The sequence below is a fragment of the Balaenoptera ricei genome, chromosome 10 (assembly GCF_028023285.1).
Source record: "Balaenoptera ricei isolate mBalRic1 chromosome 10, mBalRic1.hap2, whole genome shotgun sequence".
NCBI lineage: Eukaryota > Metazoa > Chordata > Mammalia > Artiodactyla > Balaenopteridae > Balaenoptera > Balaenoptera ricei.
The window spans coordinates 86,862,666-86,880,852 of record NC_082648.1 but is presented as its reverse complement, the minus strand read 5'-3'; the positions used below and the strand labels follow the sequence as shown (position 1 = coordinate 86,880,852).

At 39.6% G+C, this 18,187-nt stretch overlaps 1 protein-coding gene across 6 annotated transcripts in view; it reads left to right on the top strand.

Moving 5' to 3' along the window:
* The window catches only part of WASHC3 (WASH complex subunit 3), a 142,095-nt gene that overhangs the window by 64,770 nt on the left and 59,138 nt on the right, over positions 1-18,187 (top strand). For 3 of the 6 annotated variants that reach the window (XR_009505438.1, XR_009505439.1, XR_009505437.1), the window contains exon 7: positions 9,590-9,655. Coding sequence is in view for 3 of the 6 variants with exons in the window: in XM_059936771.1 (XP_059792754.1) it covers positions 3,654-3,738 (85 nt within the window). In the remaining 3 variants the exon portion in view is untranslated. Of the gene's footprint in view, positions 1-2,302; positions 2,388-3,653; positions 3,906-9,589; positions 9,656-18,187 lie in introns of those variants that run through there. The other 3 variants (XM_059936771.1, XM_059936769.1, XM_059936770.1) reach the window with 2 other exon arrangements.

The following is an 18,187-nucleotide window of genomic DNA, read 5'->3' as shown; positions in this document are numbered from 1 at the left end:
GATCATCTTTACTATCATTATTCTGAATTCTTTTTCAGGTAGACTGCCTATTTCCTCTTCATTTGTTAGGTCTGGTGTGTTTTTACCTTGCTCCTTCATCTGCTGTGTGTTTTTCTGTCTTCTCATTTTGCTTATCTTACTGTATTTGGGGTCTCCTTTTCGCAGGCTGCAGGTTCGTAATTCCCGTTGTTTTTGGTGTCTGTCCCCAGTGGCTAAGGCTGGTTCAGTGGGTTGTGTAGGCTTCCTGGTGGAGGGGACTAGTGCCTGTGTTCTGGTGGATGAGGCTGGATCTTGTCTTTCTGGTGGGCACGTCCACGTCTGGTGGTGTGTTTTGGGGTGTCTGTGGCCTTATTATGATTTTAGGCAGCCTCTCTGCTAATGGATGGGGCTGTGTTCCTGTCTTTCTAGTTGTTTGGCATAGGGTGTCAGGCACTGTAGCTTGCTGGTTGTTGAGTGAAGCTGGGTCTTGGTGTTGAGATGGAGATCTCTGGGAGATTTTCACCCTTTGGTATTACGTGGAGCTGGGAGGCCTCTTGTGGACCAGTGTCCTGAAGTTGGCTCTCCCACCTCAGAGGCACAGCCCTGATGCCTGGCTGGAGCACCAAGAGTCTTTCATCCACACGGCTCAGAATAAAAGGGAGAAAAAATAGAAAGAAAGAAAGAAAGAAAGAGGATAAAATAAAATAAAATAAAGTAAGATAAAATAAAATAATGTTATTAAAATAAAAAATAATTATTAAGAAATAAAATTTTTTAAAGTAAAAAAAAAACGGACGGACAGAACCCTAGGACAAATGGTGAAAGCAAAGCTATACAGAAAGAATCTCACACAGAAGCATACACATACACACTCACAAAAAGAGGAAAAGGGGAAAAAAATATATCTTGCTCCCAAAGTCCACCTCCGCAATTTTGGATGATTCGTTGTCTATTCAGGTATTCTACAGATGCAGGATACATCAAGTTGATTGTGGAGCTTTAATCCGCTGCTTCTGAGGCTGCTGGGAGAGATTTCCCTTTCTCTTCTTTGTTCGCACAGCTCCCGGGGTTCAGCTTTGGATTTGGACCCGCCCCTGCGTGTAGGTCGCCTGAGGGCGTCTGTTCTTCACTCCGACAGGACGGGGTTCAAGTAGCAGCTGCTTCAGGGGCTCTGGCTCACTCAGGGCGGGGGGAGGGAGGGGTAAGGATGTGGGGCAAGCCTGCGGCGGCAGAGACCAGTGGGACATTGCATCAGCCTGAGGCGCGCCGTGCATTCTCCCGGGAAAGTTGTCCCTGGATCACGGGACCCTGGCCGTGGCGGGCTGCACAGGCTCCCGGGAGGGGAGGTGTGGATAGTGACCTGTGCTTGCATACAGGCTTTTTGGTGGCAGCAGCACCAGCCTTAGCATCCCAGGCCCATCTCTGGGGTCCGCGCTGATAGCTGCGGCTCGCGCCCATCTCTGGAGCTCCTTTAAGCAGCGCTCTTAATCCCCTCTCCTCGCACACCAGGAAACAAAGAGGGAAGAAAACGTCTCTTGCCTCTTCAGCAGCTCCAGGTATCATTTTCTTAAGTAGCATTTATGTTAGGGGAGTTATGTACATTGTTTTATTTGTTTGAGTTGCCATAGATACTAATATAATTTTGAAGTAGTATTCAAATAATTTCCTCTGGTAATGTTTTCCTTTTTAATAAAATGAACACAGTAAGGAATCATGTATATAGCAAAGAGAAGTTTACTGGGGACAGTGTACCCAGTATTTATGCCCACTACTTTTAGAGTTCTTACTTCTATGGAGAATGATGAAGACTGTGGTCCTGTGTTAGTATTTTAGGCAGATGGAACATCAGTCAAAACCTATAAATGCTGGGACTTCCCTGGTGGTCCAGTGGGTACGACTGTGCTCCCAATGCAGGGGGCCCAGGTTCAATCCCTGGTGGGGGATCCCGCCTGCATGCTGCAACTAAGAGTCTGCATGCCGGGGCTTCCCTGGTGGTGCAGTGGTTAAGAATCCGCCTGCCAATGCAGGGAATTGGGTTCGAGCCCTGGTCCGGGAAGATCCCACATGCCGCGGAGCAGCTAAGCCCGTGCGCCACAACTACTGAGCCTGTGCTCTAGAGCCCGCAAACCACAACTACTGAAGCCTGCACACCTAGAGCTGGTGCTCCACAACAAGAGAAGCACTGAGATAAGAAGCCTGCACACCGCAATGAAGAGTAATCCCCGCTCGCTGCAACTAGAGAAAGCCCGCATACAGCAATGAAGACCCAACACAGCCAAAAATAAAATAAAAAATAAATAAATTTATAAAAAAAAAAAAAAAGGAGTCTGCATGCCACAACTGAGACATCCACGTGCTGCAACTAAGATCCCGCGTGCCACAACTAAGACCTGGTGCAGCCAAAATAAGTAAGTAAGTAAGTATGTACGTACATACATACAAATAAAACCTATAAATGCTGTACCCAGCTTTAAAATTTTATTGTACTGAGTACATGTGACTTCCTCATAGGCATAATCTAAAATATTGCAGCAGAGCAAATGGGGTTATGTTTGACCCATTGCTAGGGAGCAATGCCAGCATTTCTTCTGTTTCGTAGCATGACAGATATGATATTAAAAAGTATATGTCAAAACTCAGCCATAATTTATAATAACTAAAGGTAAATAGGAGACTATACTTTCTTATTTTAGTAATAGTAATTATATTTGTGGCAAAGAAGAATTTTATTTGTTGGTGTCCTAAATCTTTAATAAGGATCAAGGAGCTTGAGGGAGAAATAAGTCTTGTAGCTTTTTTATTAAAACAGAGCAGGTATATTATTCTTCCTTTCCCTCTTAGTTTCCCCAAGTATACTTTATTTGCTTAACTTACTTCCTTGGTTAGATTGAATAGGGCCTGAGTGTTAGTGCTGCCATACTGATTAAATGATTTACTGACAAACACTATGGAGCCTATCTAGTTGACTGTTTTAATGACACCATTAAATTTCATGTGGTTTATTATAGCACATCTATGCAAAGCTGGAGTTCTCACATTTTCTTGTTGTGCTTAGGGAATCTTCAAGACATTATTTTTACCAACTCATTCTTCTTATATTCTTTCTCTGATGATAAAACATATAAGTGAAAACATTCAGCAGACATTAAGAACTTTCTTTGACAGGCACTCTCTTCCCCCGCAAAATTTCCATATTGCCTGTGTTTCTTAATGGCCATTCTTGAACTCTCTTCCATTTTAAAACTGCTCCCTGCAGCTTTCCTGAACATGAAGATTTTCTTTTTCTTTCCACTTCTAGCTTTCCTTTCTCTGTACCTCATGGATACTTGGAGGCTGCAAGGATTTAGCACTGGTCATGCCAGCCTCTCCAGATCGCATCTCTGTCTGTAGTTGGGTCTCCATGGTAATGAGAAGCAGAAAGTGCTGAAGTAGCACACTGTGTAAGGACTGGCAGGAGAAAACAGTGCCGTGGCCTGTACAGGAATAGCACTGAATCCCCATGGTGCTGGAGAAGCCAGCGAGAAGCGCACGCTGTGGCGGAGAGCGGGAGACTCTCAGTTAAGGACGCAGATTTGGCAGATTTATTAGCAGCAGTATTCTAGGATGAACCTAATTTACAGTTAGTGCTTTTTTTCAAATGGAAAAAACATTAAAATTTTTTTCTTATCTTTTAGGAGACCAGATGCTCCAGTGCCTGACGGTGAAGGTGAAAAAAATATAGAAGAAAGTTCAGACAGCGAATCTTCTTTTAGTGACTAAGCTTAATGTTGATAACAATTACATATACATGTGTTGGTGCACATTTACATTCTATAAGAAAGAGAGCCTGAACTTTAACTCTTAGTCATAAAAACATCAAATGGCTACATATCCACCACCAAGCTTCCTCTATGTTAAAAAATAAATAAATAAAGCATTTATAATAAGCTGGCAGTATGTCTTGTTACCAAAATAAAGGACCCTGAACTGAAAAATAGAATAGCCTAAATAAAGTACTCAGAGTGTTTGAGGGATGCAATGAGCATCTAAAATGAAGTCAATGTGACTTTAGTGATCAAAAATAGACTCAATGCAAAACAAAAAAGTGAATTTGGCTAAATGAATTATTCAATTTTTGTGAATATTTTAGCATGAAAAGTATTATGTACATTTGTATCATAAGAGTTGTTAAAGAAATTTCTGGCAGAAAGTAATACTGGATTGAAATTTTCTGTGACAGCTGGAGTCTTATATATCATATTTATTGTGGATCTGGAACTTATTGGTAGTATTTATTAGCATGTAAAGCTTTTCACAACTTGGCCATTAGTTCATGTACTATCAAAGTCAGATATTATATTTAGCATCAACTAGAAATTGAATTGAAAGTAGTTTCAGTGTTGTTCAGAGTGAGCTGATAGCAGAAGTTGACAAAGGGATGTGATGTGGGGCAAAAGAGATGTTTGCTGCTGTCTACCCCTTGCCTATTCAGAATTGAGTCCAGTGTTAAGTCTACTCCATTACCAGATCTTCAGAATGATGACCAGCCACAGTCTGTAGACGACTACACAGGAGGATTAGTGAGACAAGCTGTAGTTCCTCGTGCTACAACTGAACTCAAGACCAAAACTCATATCCATCATCTCTTTCCTGCACCACCCACTTGAGACTTTCCTTGCTCTCTTCCAGAAATTCAGCAGGTCTAGTTTGGTTGAGTGACCCAGACCTTCATCCCTTCAGAGATGGGCCTTGGTTACTTTGCCCCTTTTAGGCTATGATTATCACATTTGTCTGTTTGCTGTTCACACCAGGTATAGAAGCATCCAGAATCACCCCAATGAATCGCCTGAGTTCCAGACACATCCTCCTTGTTTCATTTTGTAATTGTAATCCTAGCTCTCCATGTTAACCAACATATTAACTCTCTTTTCTTGCCTGTTGTCCCACAGACATGAGCAGCCCAACAGGATCAGTTTGGCAGCAGTAGCTTCAGTTCTGTAGAAATCTTACTGTGCTTCTTGATAGAAATGTGCTAGCTTTTTCCTCTTCCCCTGTCTAGGAAACAGGACCTCCAATTCAGCAGAGCCTAAGGTGGTAGGGATGGGTAGCACAATTCTGCAAGTAGGTTACTGAGAATGGTGGTAGGAAGGGCCAGTCCTATTTCTATCCTCTTGGCTCCTAGACCCATAAATTCTAGCAGCTGGGGACATGGAATCACATACTGGCTTTTGGTATAGTGCATGTATCACTTCCTGGAAAACAGCACCCCAGCCCTGTAGGCTGTATCTCTGAGCTGGTGTCTAAGCAGATGCTGTAATAGTCCATTTCATTGTTCTGTTAGATTGACTGCTTCTGGATAATGCTGCATATGATAGGATCTTGGATCCAGTAATTCATGTTACTCTTCATTTACTACAAAATAGTTCCTCGATCTGAGGTAATATAATTCAAGATACCTTATTTGTAATAAACATTTTTTTTTTTTTGGCGTTCTGTAGACTATCAGATAGTAATGATGACAGAGGTACTGATGGAAGGGAAAACAAGCCTGAATTAAGAATACAAATTAATTACAATAGAAAAGAATTGCTTCCTCCTCCAAGGTGGAAGGAAATTAATGTAAACAACTTGCTCCCATGTGGCTAATTTATCTCTTGAAGGAGTGTTACGAGAGTCATTGGTTTCTCTTGCTGACAGATCACGTGTTCAGCAGTGACATAACTCCATCAGCCTTAGACAAAGCTCAAGCTGTCGGGTCTATGCCTAGCCTCTATCTCTGCCACCATGATTACTTCACTTATGGGTTTGTTGTGTAAGCCTGGAGTGGTCAAGGGCAAGGCTGGCTGAAATCACTAAGAATCATCCTGTCCACCTATCTTTGCCTCCTCAGGTTAGTACTCTTTTATTGACATTCCGTGATACAAAAATCTACACACTTTTCTATAATCAAGACTGTGTTTATCCTTAACTCAGGCCACATCTTTCTCCATCACCGTGAATGACCAAGTGTACTGTTTGAAGCTCTATCAGGAAGATTTTTCATTTTTCCCTCACCACTGATCCTTCCAGGCACCTCTGAGAGGATACAGTGTAGAAGCCAGCCATTTCTGGCTCACACCAAGATATCAAGCTGGTCTACCCATGAACAAGACCCACATTTTCCTTCTCTGTCATCTGGTATGTTAATATTGCAGAAATAGCCTTACTTCTTCACTTCTCCCTGTCTCCATGCCATTTCCCATAAAATTTTCACTGCCTTCCCACTCTGCGTGGAGTATTCTGCCTCACCTTTGGACTCTGAACTTAGCCATGTGATTTTCTTTGGATCAATGGAATGTTAGCAAATTTGATCCAAGCAGAAGCTTGAAAAATACTTGGGTAATTGGTCTTGCCTTCTCTTGTGCCTCTGATATAGAAACATGACTGGGATAGTCTGATGGAGAATGAGAGGTGTGTGGAGCAGAGCTAAGCTGTTGTAGTCACATAGCAGCCAAACCCAAGATGTGAGCAAGCCCAGCCAAGATCAGAAAATCTGCCTAACCAATTCCCAGCTGGCCCTAGATGCCTGAATAATAAATGCTCACTGTTGAGTCTCAAAGTTTTTTTGGTTATTTATTACATAGCATTATTGTAGCAATAAATACTGATACAACTGACCATAGTTGATTCCCCAGGGATCATAGGAGTAGGTTGAAGGAGATGCATTAGTCCATGAGAGGTAAATGATACGGGAATCGAGACTGCTTGTCCGTGTAACTTACATGTGCCCTCCGGACTTGCTCAGGCTTGATCCCAAATGTATCATTTCCATCAAAATAATGGATTGTTAACTGCTACTGTCTGACCCTATGATATGATGAACCTGATAACACCTAGCTCATGACGGGCAGCTCCAATTAATAACTTGATGTCATATATAAGCAGATTCTCAATTTCTGCCAGGCGCAGAGGCATGCCAAGGGTTGCTTTTCAAATAATGATGAGGCAGCCCTTTGTTCCAGAACCTAATGTCTGTACTGTTAATCTTCTGTTGGAGCTTGCCAGAGATGCTGTACCATGTTCTACCACAGATACTTGTAACATCAATGGATAATCAGTCATATAGTCTGAGCAGGAGGGCAGCTCACATCACAGCCTGAGCCTGCAGCAGAGTCCTCTCTCTTGCCCTGGGCCCCACTTGAAACTACCAGCCTTCTAACTCTCCCCATAAATGGGTGAGAGCAGCATTTAGCTTCAAAAGTCAAAGTCCCCAACACTGTACCTTTTTCTTAATGGTAGAGGGTGCAAGTTCAATAACTTGTCCTTCACTTGGACGCATGTCCCAGCATCCTCCAGACCACTGGACCCCTAAAATCCGCAGGGGTCCAAATCTTCCATCCTCTGGCTTGTGTGTGTCTTATAGTGCACAAAGAGTCCTTTCCACTTCCTCTTCATCAGATCTGATTAGCCTGATTTACCAATATAGAGGACCAGCATGAGATTCTGTGGAATAACAAGATGAACAAGATCCCTGCAGACTACACCATGGGAGAGAGGGTAGGAGAGTTAACATAGCGCTGTGACAATAGGTTAACGTGCATTGTGCTATCCTTCCCGTGTAAATATAAAGTCTTTTGATGTTCTTAATGATTGAAAAAAAGTTTGTCAGATCAGCAGCCACATACCATGCCAGAGTTCGCATTGATATGTTCCGGGAAAAGAATGCACCACCTCTGCATTCTTTAAGTCTTTGAAGGTGGTACTAATCTCTGCAGTTCTACTCAGAGTGCAATATTGTTTTTGGTTTACTATCTTGGCTGGGGTGGAGGGGTGCAATTTTAAGGATTTCTGCTTGATCCTCCCCATATAATGGATTTTATTCCATAGGGCAGGGAACCAATGTGAAACTGTTAAGATTCCAAGTATGCACTTAGAGACCAGGGAAATAGCCACAGGGACCCATCTGGATCAGTTGAAACTACTGTAAGATGGACTTCATTTATGACCCGGCATCCATAAGCTCCCACTTTAATTGAGGGACAGTGACGACGTTTTAGATAACTCGATATCAAGTCTATTCAGCATGCTCTTATCCAACTACCTTTGAAAGGATTGCATTGTACAGTTACTTTAATAAGTGGCTTATGGTACTTTAGAGAAAGAGTGGGCAGATATTTATTCTGTATGCTTGGAGTGGCATAAGTAGCATTTTTCAAAGGGCATTGGCCTCCTTTTCAATTGATGGACATGAAATGATAGTTACAGGATAACACTTTTGCATTATAGCAGTTGACATCAACTTTCTGCTCTCCGGCTCTTGCTTTTTTGGATAAAACTTGCACCCTAGTCTACTGCCTTCTACCTTGAACATGCGCTACACTGTGCTCCCTGAACACCAAGGAACCTTGTTTGCCACTTCAGACTTGCTGCCACTTTGCCAGTGATGGTTGGAATACCACTACTTGCCTCCTGCCATTATAGAATTCTATCATCTCAATTAGTACAAGAGAGCCCAATTCTGTGACATCATTTCCTACTATGAATCCTGGTCTAGATACCACTAATTTTCTCAAATATATCATTGCCATTCTCATTCGTACAATCTTTATTGCCTTAGTAAAGAGAGTGTTCTCTGGGCTCTTCCTGGGAAAATTATAGGTTGGTTCTCTTGACACGTGACATAAATCCATTCTAACATTCCCACCTCTCTGAGCCACTGACCTCTTCTTCATTACTTTGACAAGGCAATTCCAGCGTCTCCATCTCATTTAGTGTAGGCCACCAAGATTCAAGAAGCCATCCCAACAGCCTATTGACACCAAGTGTCCTTGCCAGGATGTTAAATCTTGAGTCATAAGAGAGTGCTCCCATGTCAATAAACTCTCCTCTATCCAGTCCAATATTCTGCCACTCTGGTCCAGCACATTCAAGATCTATTCCCACACATATTCTTTAAATTCCTGCCAGTAATGATTAACCAGTTCCTAAAATTCTTTCAGTAAAGCTATCTCTTCCCAGATCAAGAACTATATTTTCTCTCTCAGCTAAAACTTGGCATTAGTTATTCTTCTCATGGCAATGGGAGGAAACAAGTTCAATCTTGAGGTAGTAAGAGTCATCTTACAAGACATCTACTTCAGGTGAACACTGTGTGTGGTCTCCAGGTAAGGGGAGGCTGCTCTCCTCTAGAGAGGGAGAAAGAGCTGCTTTGGCTGGTGTGGAAGGTTCAGAGAAAACCAGGAATTCAAGCTCCTCAAGCATATCCACCCAAATTTTCTCATTGCAAGTCTCAGTCTCTCTCCTCTGATACCAGGGCTGTGACACTAGCAAAGGAGACTTGTGGAGGCTGCACATTTTATCTCCTTTGCAGCTCTGCCACCCTTACAGTTACACTCTGAGCCTGATTTTCACTACAGAAGTCCTATGGCTAAGGAGATAATGGTCTCTTTAAATACTGCCAAGGTGACCTTTTGGCTTTCAGTGTGCCCTAAGATGATAGTTGGCTGATCTGAGTTTGTTACTTGCTTCCTTTTTTCAAGGCTTCCAAGGCAGATGATAAATGCTAATCAATTCCACAATCCTTTGCCCCCCAAACCATTCTAGTGACAGAGCTACTGGATAACCCATTTCTTCTTATCCCATTCCATCGCAGGTGAGATTCCTAGGCATTGTGATGCAGACCAGGGATTACCACCATCCTGCTTATCCTAGCAATAAGGTAAGTGATCCCATTCCAGAATCCCATCCTAATGATCTACTTTCAAGGATCACTGTCATACCAAAGTCATATGTTATATTCCTCCTAAAACAGACCTTGAGACAAACATTTGGGTGCAAGTAGATGATTTGTGAACTAATCCCAGGAAGCAGGAGTAAGAGAGCAGGAAGAACGAGAGAGGGAAGAAAATGTAACACAAGGATATTATCAAGATTGCCATTGTGAATGCTTGGGAGTTGATTCCAGGACCAGCACCTCTTTAGAAGTGAGCAGGTGCTTTTCAGAACTGTCCACCAGAAGGACTAGAGGCTAGATCATATGTCCACTATCCCTGGACCCATTGGTTGAGGACATTTCTCGTCTACACTTAGGGGATACATTTGCATTTAGGCCTCGGGGGCTCCCATGGCCTAGAAAAGGACACTTTGTCAGTAAGTGGAGAGATGGGGCACTCATATGAGATGAGTTGTTGTCACTAAAAGGTGAGTCTGAGATTGAGGTGAACTGTCGACTACAGCTGTGGCTGAAATCCAAGATGGGCCTAGGGGAAGAGTTGCAGGGCACTACTAGAAGCATCAGCTACAGGTTCCAAAACACCAAACTTACCTGAACTTACCTTTATTTAAAATGTACAGTTTTCTTCTTGGATATAAAGATAAAGTGGATGGTAAGCCACACTCAAGATTTCCAGAACTTTTTCATCAAAATTTTTAGTTTTAAAAATCTACCAAGAATGAGCAAAGGATAAACAATTGCTAAATCTATATCTTTATAGTATGTTGTAATTATAATATTATTTTTAAAGGTTTCCTTTTAAACATACACCACAGAGTTCCTCTGTGAAACTTTTATATCTGAACTAGAGCGTGGCTCCCGTTAAAGAATAAATTGTGTCCATGTGCTGATGAAGAGTGCCCAGACAACATAACGTTCAGTAAAACTGCTTTGTTTCTGATCAAATTCTTCCCCAAAACAAGCTTGATTTCCAGAATTCGTGAAGAACTTAAATTCCACAATTTAATCCTGTGCTTTAAACAGCTGCTGCAATGATGCCAAGGTGTCTTTTCAAAAACATTCAATTTTACCTTTCTTGGTTAGTAAGATTAATAAACAATAGGAATGATACTAAAGCAAGTGCCACTCTGACTTTGATTTCGGATAGGTAGCTTTAAATAAAACATTTATCTTCCTTTGGAACATGGAGTGTAAAGATTTTATCTGTGACTCCATTTCTTCTCTTCCCCAAACAGTATTACTTTCAATTGGCAGCTTACAAGTAAATAAATTTGGAAAAAACTCATTTTACAATATCTATAAATTATTTACTAGGCATCTGGGTATACTTATGTTTAAATTAATATAATTAGATTAAAGCACCTTAAAAGCAAATACTTTGTTTCACAGTTAACATTGCAAACTTTTTTTTTCACAGTAAGTCCTAAGTATTGGAATAATAGCATTCTAGAAGAAATCTTAGCAAAATGTCTAGTCTAATTGCCTCATTTTTACCAGTGAATGAATTGAAGCCCAGAGGAGTCGAATGATTCCCTCGAATGTAAGAAAGAAAAGAGGTTTATTCATATAAACAAAAGTGCTTAATCTATCAGTAATATTCTTATCTTAAATATTAATACTATTAGTTATTCATACAAAAGCAAATTATTTAAAATTTCAGTAATCTTATTAAAATTTCACATTGTAATCTGCAAAATAGAGTTGTGAAAAAATTTTTATACCTAAGGATATTCTAACATCAATATTTCAATTTTTTCACTTATATTAAAATATGTGACCCTGTGGCAATCAAGTAAAGCTACTTCTACATTTTCTTAGGGACATCTTAACCATACTGGTTTATACATTGCTATACTGTCATTCTAGTTTTCCAAATCAAACCTTAGAAAATTCTAAGAACCTGGCAGTATAGTTTTTTTTTTTCATAAATTTATTTATTTTTGGCTGCACTGGGTCTTCATTGCTCTGCACGGGCTTTCTCTAGTTGCAGTGAGCAGGGGCTACTGTTCGTTGCGGTGCACGGAGTTCTCATTGCGGTGGCTTCTCGTTGTGGAGCACGGGCTCTAGGTGCACGGGCTTCAGTAGTTGTGGCATGTGGGCTCAGTAGTTGTGGCTCGCGGGCTCTAAAGCACAGGCTGAGTAGTTGTGGCGCATGGGCTTAGTTCCTCTGCGGCATGTGGGATCTTCCCAGACCAGGGATCGAACCCCGTGACCCCTGCATTGACAGGCGGACTCTCAACCACTGTGCCACCAGGGAAGTCCTGGCAGCATAGTTTTTAAATGGCCTATGTAAACACACACTACCTAGATAGCAAAATTTTTAAAACCCCAAGGGTAAAATCTATGACAAAATTCCATGAAAGATACAAACTATCAAAAATCACTCCAAAAGAAATAAATAATTTGAACAGCCTTATATTTACAGAAGAAATTGAACTTACAGTTAAAAACATTCCCATAAAGAAAACTGGACACCCACATGGATTCATTGGTGAATCCTACCAAACATTTAAGGAAGAAATAATGCCAATTCTACACAAACTCTTCCAGAACACTGAAAAGGGAAAACTATCTCTATGAGACCAACATTAATAGGATACCAAAAGCAGACAGACATTACAATAAAAGAAAATTATAGACTCATATCCTTCATGAAAACAGAGGTAAATATCTTTAAAATGTCTTAACGAATTGAATCTGACATCATAGAAGATGTACAGATGTCCAATAAAAATATGAAAATTGCTCATCATCATGTATCATTAGGGAATTGCAAACTAAAACAACAATGTGATTATACCACATAGCTATTAGAATGACTAAAATCCAAAATACTGATAACACTAAATTCCGGGAAGGATGCAGATTAACAGTAACCCTCATTCATTGCTGATGAGAATGCAAAATAGTACAACCCCTTTGAAAAACAGCTTGGCATTTTCTTACAAAGCTAAACATAGTTTTATCATACAGCAAGCATGCTCCTAGATATTTACCCATGAATGTTTATAGCAGCTTTATTCATAATTCCCCAAACTGGAAGTAACCAAGGTTTCTTTCAATAGGTAAATGAATAAACAAACTCTAATATATTTATACAATGGAATATTATTTGGCAGTAATAAGAAATGAATTACCAAACCAGGGAAAGACACAGAGGAACCTTAAATGTATGTTTCTAAGTGAAAGAAAGCCAGTCTAAAAATGCTACATGTTATGTGATTTAAACTATATGACATTTTGGAGAAGGCAAAATTACAGAGATAGTAAAAGATCATTAGTTGTCAGGATGTGAGGGGAGGGAAGGTAGGACTGAACAGGTGAAGCACAGGGCATTCTTAGGGTAATTAAACTATTCTGTATGAAACTATGATGATGGACACATACCATTATTTATTTCTCAAAACCCATAGAACTATACAACACAGAGTGAACTTAATATAAACTATGGACTAGTTAATGACAATATATCAATACTGGTTCATTAATTGTAACAAAAAATTGTTTTGTTAATTATAACAAATGAGTCACTTTAATGCAAGATGTTAATAATAGGGGAAACCGAGAATGTGGGTTGTGAAGTAGAGTGTGTATCTGAAATTTCTATACTGTTCGCTCAGTTATTCTGTAAATGTAAAATTGTACTAAAAAATATTTTTTAAAAAACAATACGTTGGACTTCCCTGGGGGCGCAGTGGTTAAGAATCTGCCTGCCAATGCAGGGGACATGGGTTTGAGCCCTGGTCCGGGAAGATCCCACATGCCGCGGAGCAACTAAGCCCGTGTGCCACAACTACTGAGCCTGTGCTCTAGAGCCCATGAGCCACAACTGCTGAGCCCACGTGCCACAACTACTGAAGCCCGTGCACCTAGAGCCCGTGCTCTGCAACAAGAGAAGCCCACGCACCGCAAGGAATAGTAGCCCCCGCTCGCAGCAACTAGAGAAAGCCTGCGTGCAGCAATGAAGACAAAATGCAGCCAAAAATAAATAAAATAAATAAATTTAAAAAAAAAACCAAAACAAACAAACAAAAAAAAACAATACATTATGTCCAAGTGGAATTTATCCCAGGAATGCAAGTTTGGATTAACACTAAAAAATCAATTAATGTAATTTATCATATTAACAAACTAAAAGAAAAACCATATAATCATCTCAACAGAAAGCACATTTGACAAAATTCAACACCCATTCCTGATAAAAATTCTCAACATAATAAAAATGAACTTCCTTGACCTGATAAAAAGTATCTACAAAAACCCTACAGCTAACATTACTTAATGGTGAAAGGCTGAATACTTTTCCCCTAAGATTAGGGAACAAGACAACAATGTCCACTCTTACCACTTCTATTCAACATCCTACTGGAGATTCTAACCAATAAAATAAGGCAAGAAAGGAAATAAAAGTCATACAGATTGTAAAGAAGTAAAACTATTTTTACTCACAGATGACATTATTATCTGTGGAGACATTGGAATATATAAAAACAGCTACCAGAACTAATAAGTGAGTTTAACAAGGTTGAAGGATACAAGATCAATATACAAAAATCAATTGTATTATTATATACTATCAATGAACAATTTTAAATTACCATTTACAATAGCATCAAAAACCATGAAATCCTTAGGGATAAATCTACCAAAATATATGAAATACAGGTATACTGAAAACTACAAAACATTGCTGAGAGAAACTAAAGAAGACCTAAGTAAATAAAGTGATTTACTGTGTCCATGGATTGGAAGACTATGTTGTTAAGATGTCAGGTCTTACAAAATTGATCAATAGATTAAATGCAATCCAATAAAAAAATCCCCAAAAGCTTTTTTTAAATAAAAATTGACCAACTGATTCTAAAATTCATTTGGAAATGCACAAAGCCTAGAATATCCAAAACAACTTTTAAAAAGAACAAAATTGGAGGACTGAAACTACTTGATTTCAAGAGTTATTATAAGCTACAGTAATCAAGAAAGTATGGTATTGGTGTAAAGAGAGACAAATATATCAGTGGAACAAAATAGAGAGTCCAGAATTAGACCAACACATATATGGTGCTAATTTTCAACAAAGAAACAAAGGCAGTTCAGTGGAGAAAGGACAGCACTTCAACAAATGGCGACAGAACAATTTGATGTCTATATATTTTAAAAATGAACTTTAATCCATACCTTAAACCTTATACAAAATTAAAATGTTTCATAAACCTAAATGTAAACCCTAGGACTATAACATTTCTAGAAAAAATACATCTTTAACCTTGGATTAGTCAAAGATTTCTCAAATGCACTACCAAAAGCATGATCCATAAAAACCAAATTAGGGAGTTCCCTGGTGGTCCAGTGGGTAAGACGCCATGCTCCCAATGCAGGGGACCTGGGTTCGATCCCTGGTCGGGGAACTAGATCCTGCATGCATGCCGCAGCTGAGAGTCCACATGCCACAAACTAAAAGATCCCGCATGCCATGACTAAAGATCCCGCATGCTGCAACGAAGATCCCGAGTGCTGCAACTAAGACCTGGCACAGCCAAAATAAATAAATATAAATAAATATTTTAAAAATACCAAGTTAATAAATGGAAGACCAAAGTTAAAAACTTCTCTTTGAAAGACACTGTTAAGAGAAAGAAAAGACACACCATAGACTGGGAGAACATGTTTGCAAATTATATATCTGATATAGGACTTATCTCTAAAATATATAAAGAACTCTCAAAACTTAATAATAAATAAAAAATCCAACTTAAAATGATGAGCAAAAGATTTGATCAGATACTTCATCAAAAAAAAAGTGTACAGATGACAAAAGCACATGAAAAGATACACACAACATAAGTCATTAGGAAAATGCAAATTAAAACCACATCAAGATATTACTATACACCTATTAGAGTGGCTAAAATTTGAAATCCTGACAATACCAAGCATTGGTGAGGATGTGGAGGATTTGAGGGAAAGTTTATACATAAATAAATAAAATCAATGAAGATCCTACATACATATAATAGGAGTTCAAGAAGGGAAAACCATGCAGTGTGACAAATTACAAAAAGTACAATTCAAAAAAACGTTCCTAAAATAAAAAGGATTGTATATTGAAATTGTATATTGAGAAGGCACACTATGTATCTGAGAAAGTAGACCCAGAATAGCTAATATCAAAATATATTTCATTAAACCTATTGGACAATAAAAAGAAAGAAAAAAGTTCTTTGGGCTTCTAGCCAAAACTGACCAAGTCACTTCTATATGAAATAACATTAGATTGTCATAAAACTTTTTAATAGCAATAGTTTATGCTGAAAAACAATGGCATAATATATTTAAAATACCCAAAGAGGCTTCCTTGGTGGCTCATCCACCTGCCAGTGCAGGGGACACGGGTTCGAGCCCTGGTCTGGGAAGATCCCACATGCCGTAGAGCAAGTAAGCCCGTGCACCACAGCTGCTGAGCCTGTGCTCTAGAGCCCGCAAGCCACAACTACTGAGCCCATGTGCTGCAACTACTGAAGCCCGCACGCCTAGAGCCCGTGCTCCGCAACAAGAGAAGCCACTGCAATGAGAAGCCCACGCACCACAATGAAGAGTAGCCCCCACTCTCCACAACTAGAGAAAGCCTGCGCACAGCAACGAAGACCTAAGCAGCCAAAAATAAATAAGTAAAATAAATAAATTTATGAATATAAAAATAAAAAAATAAAATACCCAAAGAAAGAAAATGTGAGCTAAAGATTTTACATCCAGGCAAACTGGATATAAATTTTTTTTTAATATTTTATTTTATTTTATTTGCTTCGTTGGGTCTTCATTGCTGCGCACGGGCTTTCTCTAGTTGCAGCCAGCGGGGGGTACTCTTCGTTGCGGTGCACGGGCTTCTCATTGTGGCAGCTTCTCTTGTTGCAGAGCACGAGCTCTAGGCACACGGGCTTTAGTAGTTGTGGCACGCAGGCTCAGTAGTTGTGGCTCACGGGCTCTAGAGCGCAGGCTCAGCAGCTGTGGCACATGAGCTTAGTTGCTCTACAGCATGTGGGATCTTCCCAGACAAGGGCTCGAACCCGTGTCCCCTGCATTGACAGGCGGATTCTTAACCACTGCACCACGAGGGAAGTCCCAAACTGGATATAAATTTGAACTTCAAATATAAACATACAGTCAAACTCTTAATCCTGGAACTCAACAAAACAAACAACCCAATTTTAAAAATGGGCATAGGACTTGAATATGTATCCTCCCCAAAGAAGATATACAAATGGCCAATAAGCACATGAAAAGATGCCCAACATCACTAATCATTAGGGAAATGCAAATAAAAACAATAATGAGATATCACCTCACACCCACTAGGTTGGCTATTATAAAACAAAATAACAGAAATAGCAAGTGTTGGTGAGGATGTGGAGAAATTGGAACCCTTCTATAATGCTGGTGGGAATGTAGAATTGTGCAGTTGCTGTGGAAAACAGTATAGCAGTTCCTCAAAAAAAATTAAGCATATAATTACCATATGATCCAGTGGTTCCACTCCTGGGCATATATCAAAAAGAAGTTAAAGCAAGGACTCAAACAACATTATTCGCAATAGCCCAAAGGTGGAAGCACCTCAGTTGCCCATCCATAGATGAATGGATGAACAAAATGTAGTATATACATACAATGAAATATTATTCAGCCTTAAAGGAAATTCTGTTACAGGCTACAACATTGACAACCCTTGAAGATATGATAAATGAAATAAGCCAGACACAAAAGGACAAATATTGTATGATTCCGTATGTATGAGTTACCTGGAGTAGTCAAATTCACAGAGACAGAAAGTATAATGGTAGTTACCATTGGCTTGAGGGAGAGGGAGAATAGGGAGTTATTGTTTAATGGGTTCAGAGTTTCAGTTGAAGATGAAAAAGTTCTGGAGATGGATAGTGGTGATGTTTGCTCAACAGTGTGAATGTACCTAATGCCACTGAACTGTATACTTTAAAATGATTAAATGTTAAATTTTATGTATATTTTATCACAATAAAAAAGACTATTATGATCATGCAAGAACCTAGGAACCTAATTAGGAAATATAGTTTCCACGAGACTGTCCTTAAAAATCTAATACCTCTCATAGGGGGCACAGATGAGTAAACAAGGTTGCAGTGGAATGTAACAACCAATACCATGTGCTAGATACTGGCTCTAAGTGCTCAGGGCAAAGATTTATTTGTTTATATAACAAATGACTACTAAGTGTTTTTGTTCTGTGCCAGTACTGTTCTAGGTGTCAAGGATATTGCACTGAATAAAACAGACAAATGTCCCCACCTTTATGTAGCTTACCTTCTTATTGGGGTAGAGAGAAACAAATAAGTAAAATGTATTGTATGACAGATGGTAATAAGTGCTTGAAGAGAAATTAAGCAAGGAAGGAGGTTAGCTAGTAGAGAGTGCAGGGAGGGATTCACAATCTAGTGATGGGAAAGACATAAACAGATACTTCTTAAAAATCAAGATGAATGTTCCACA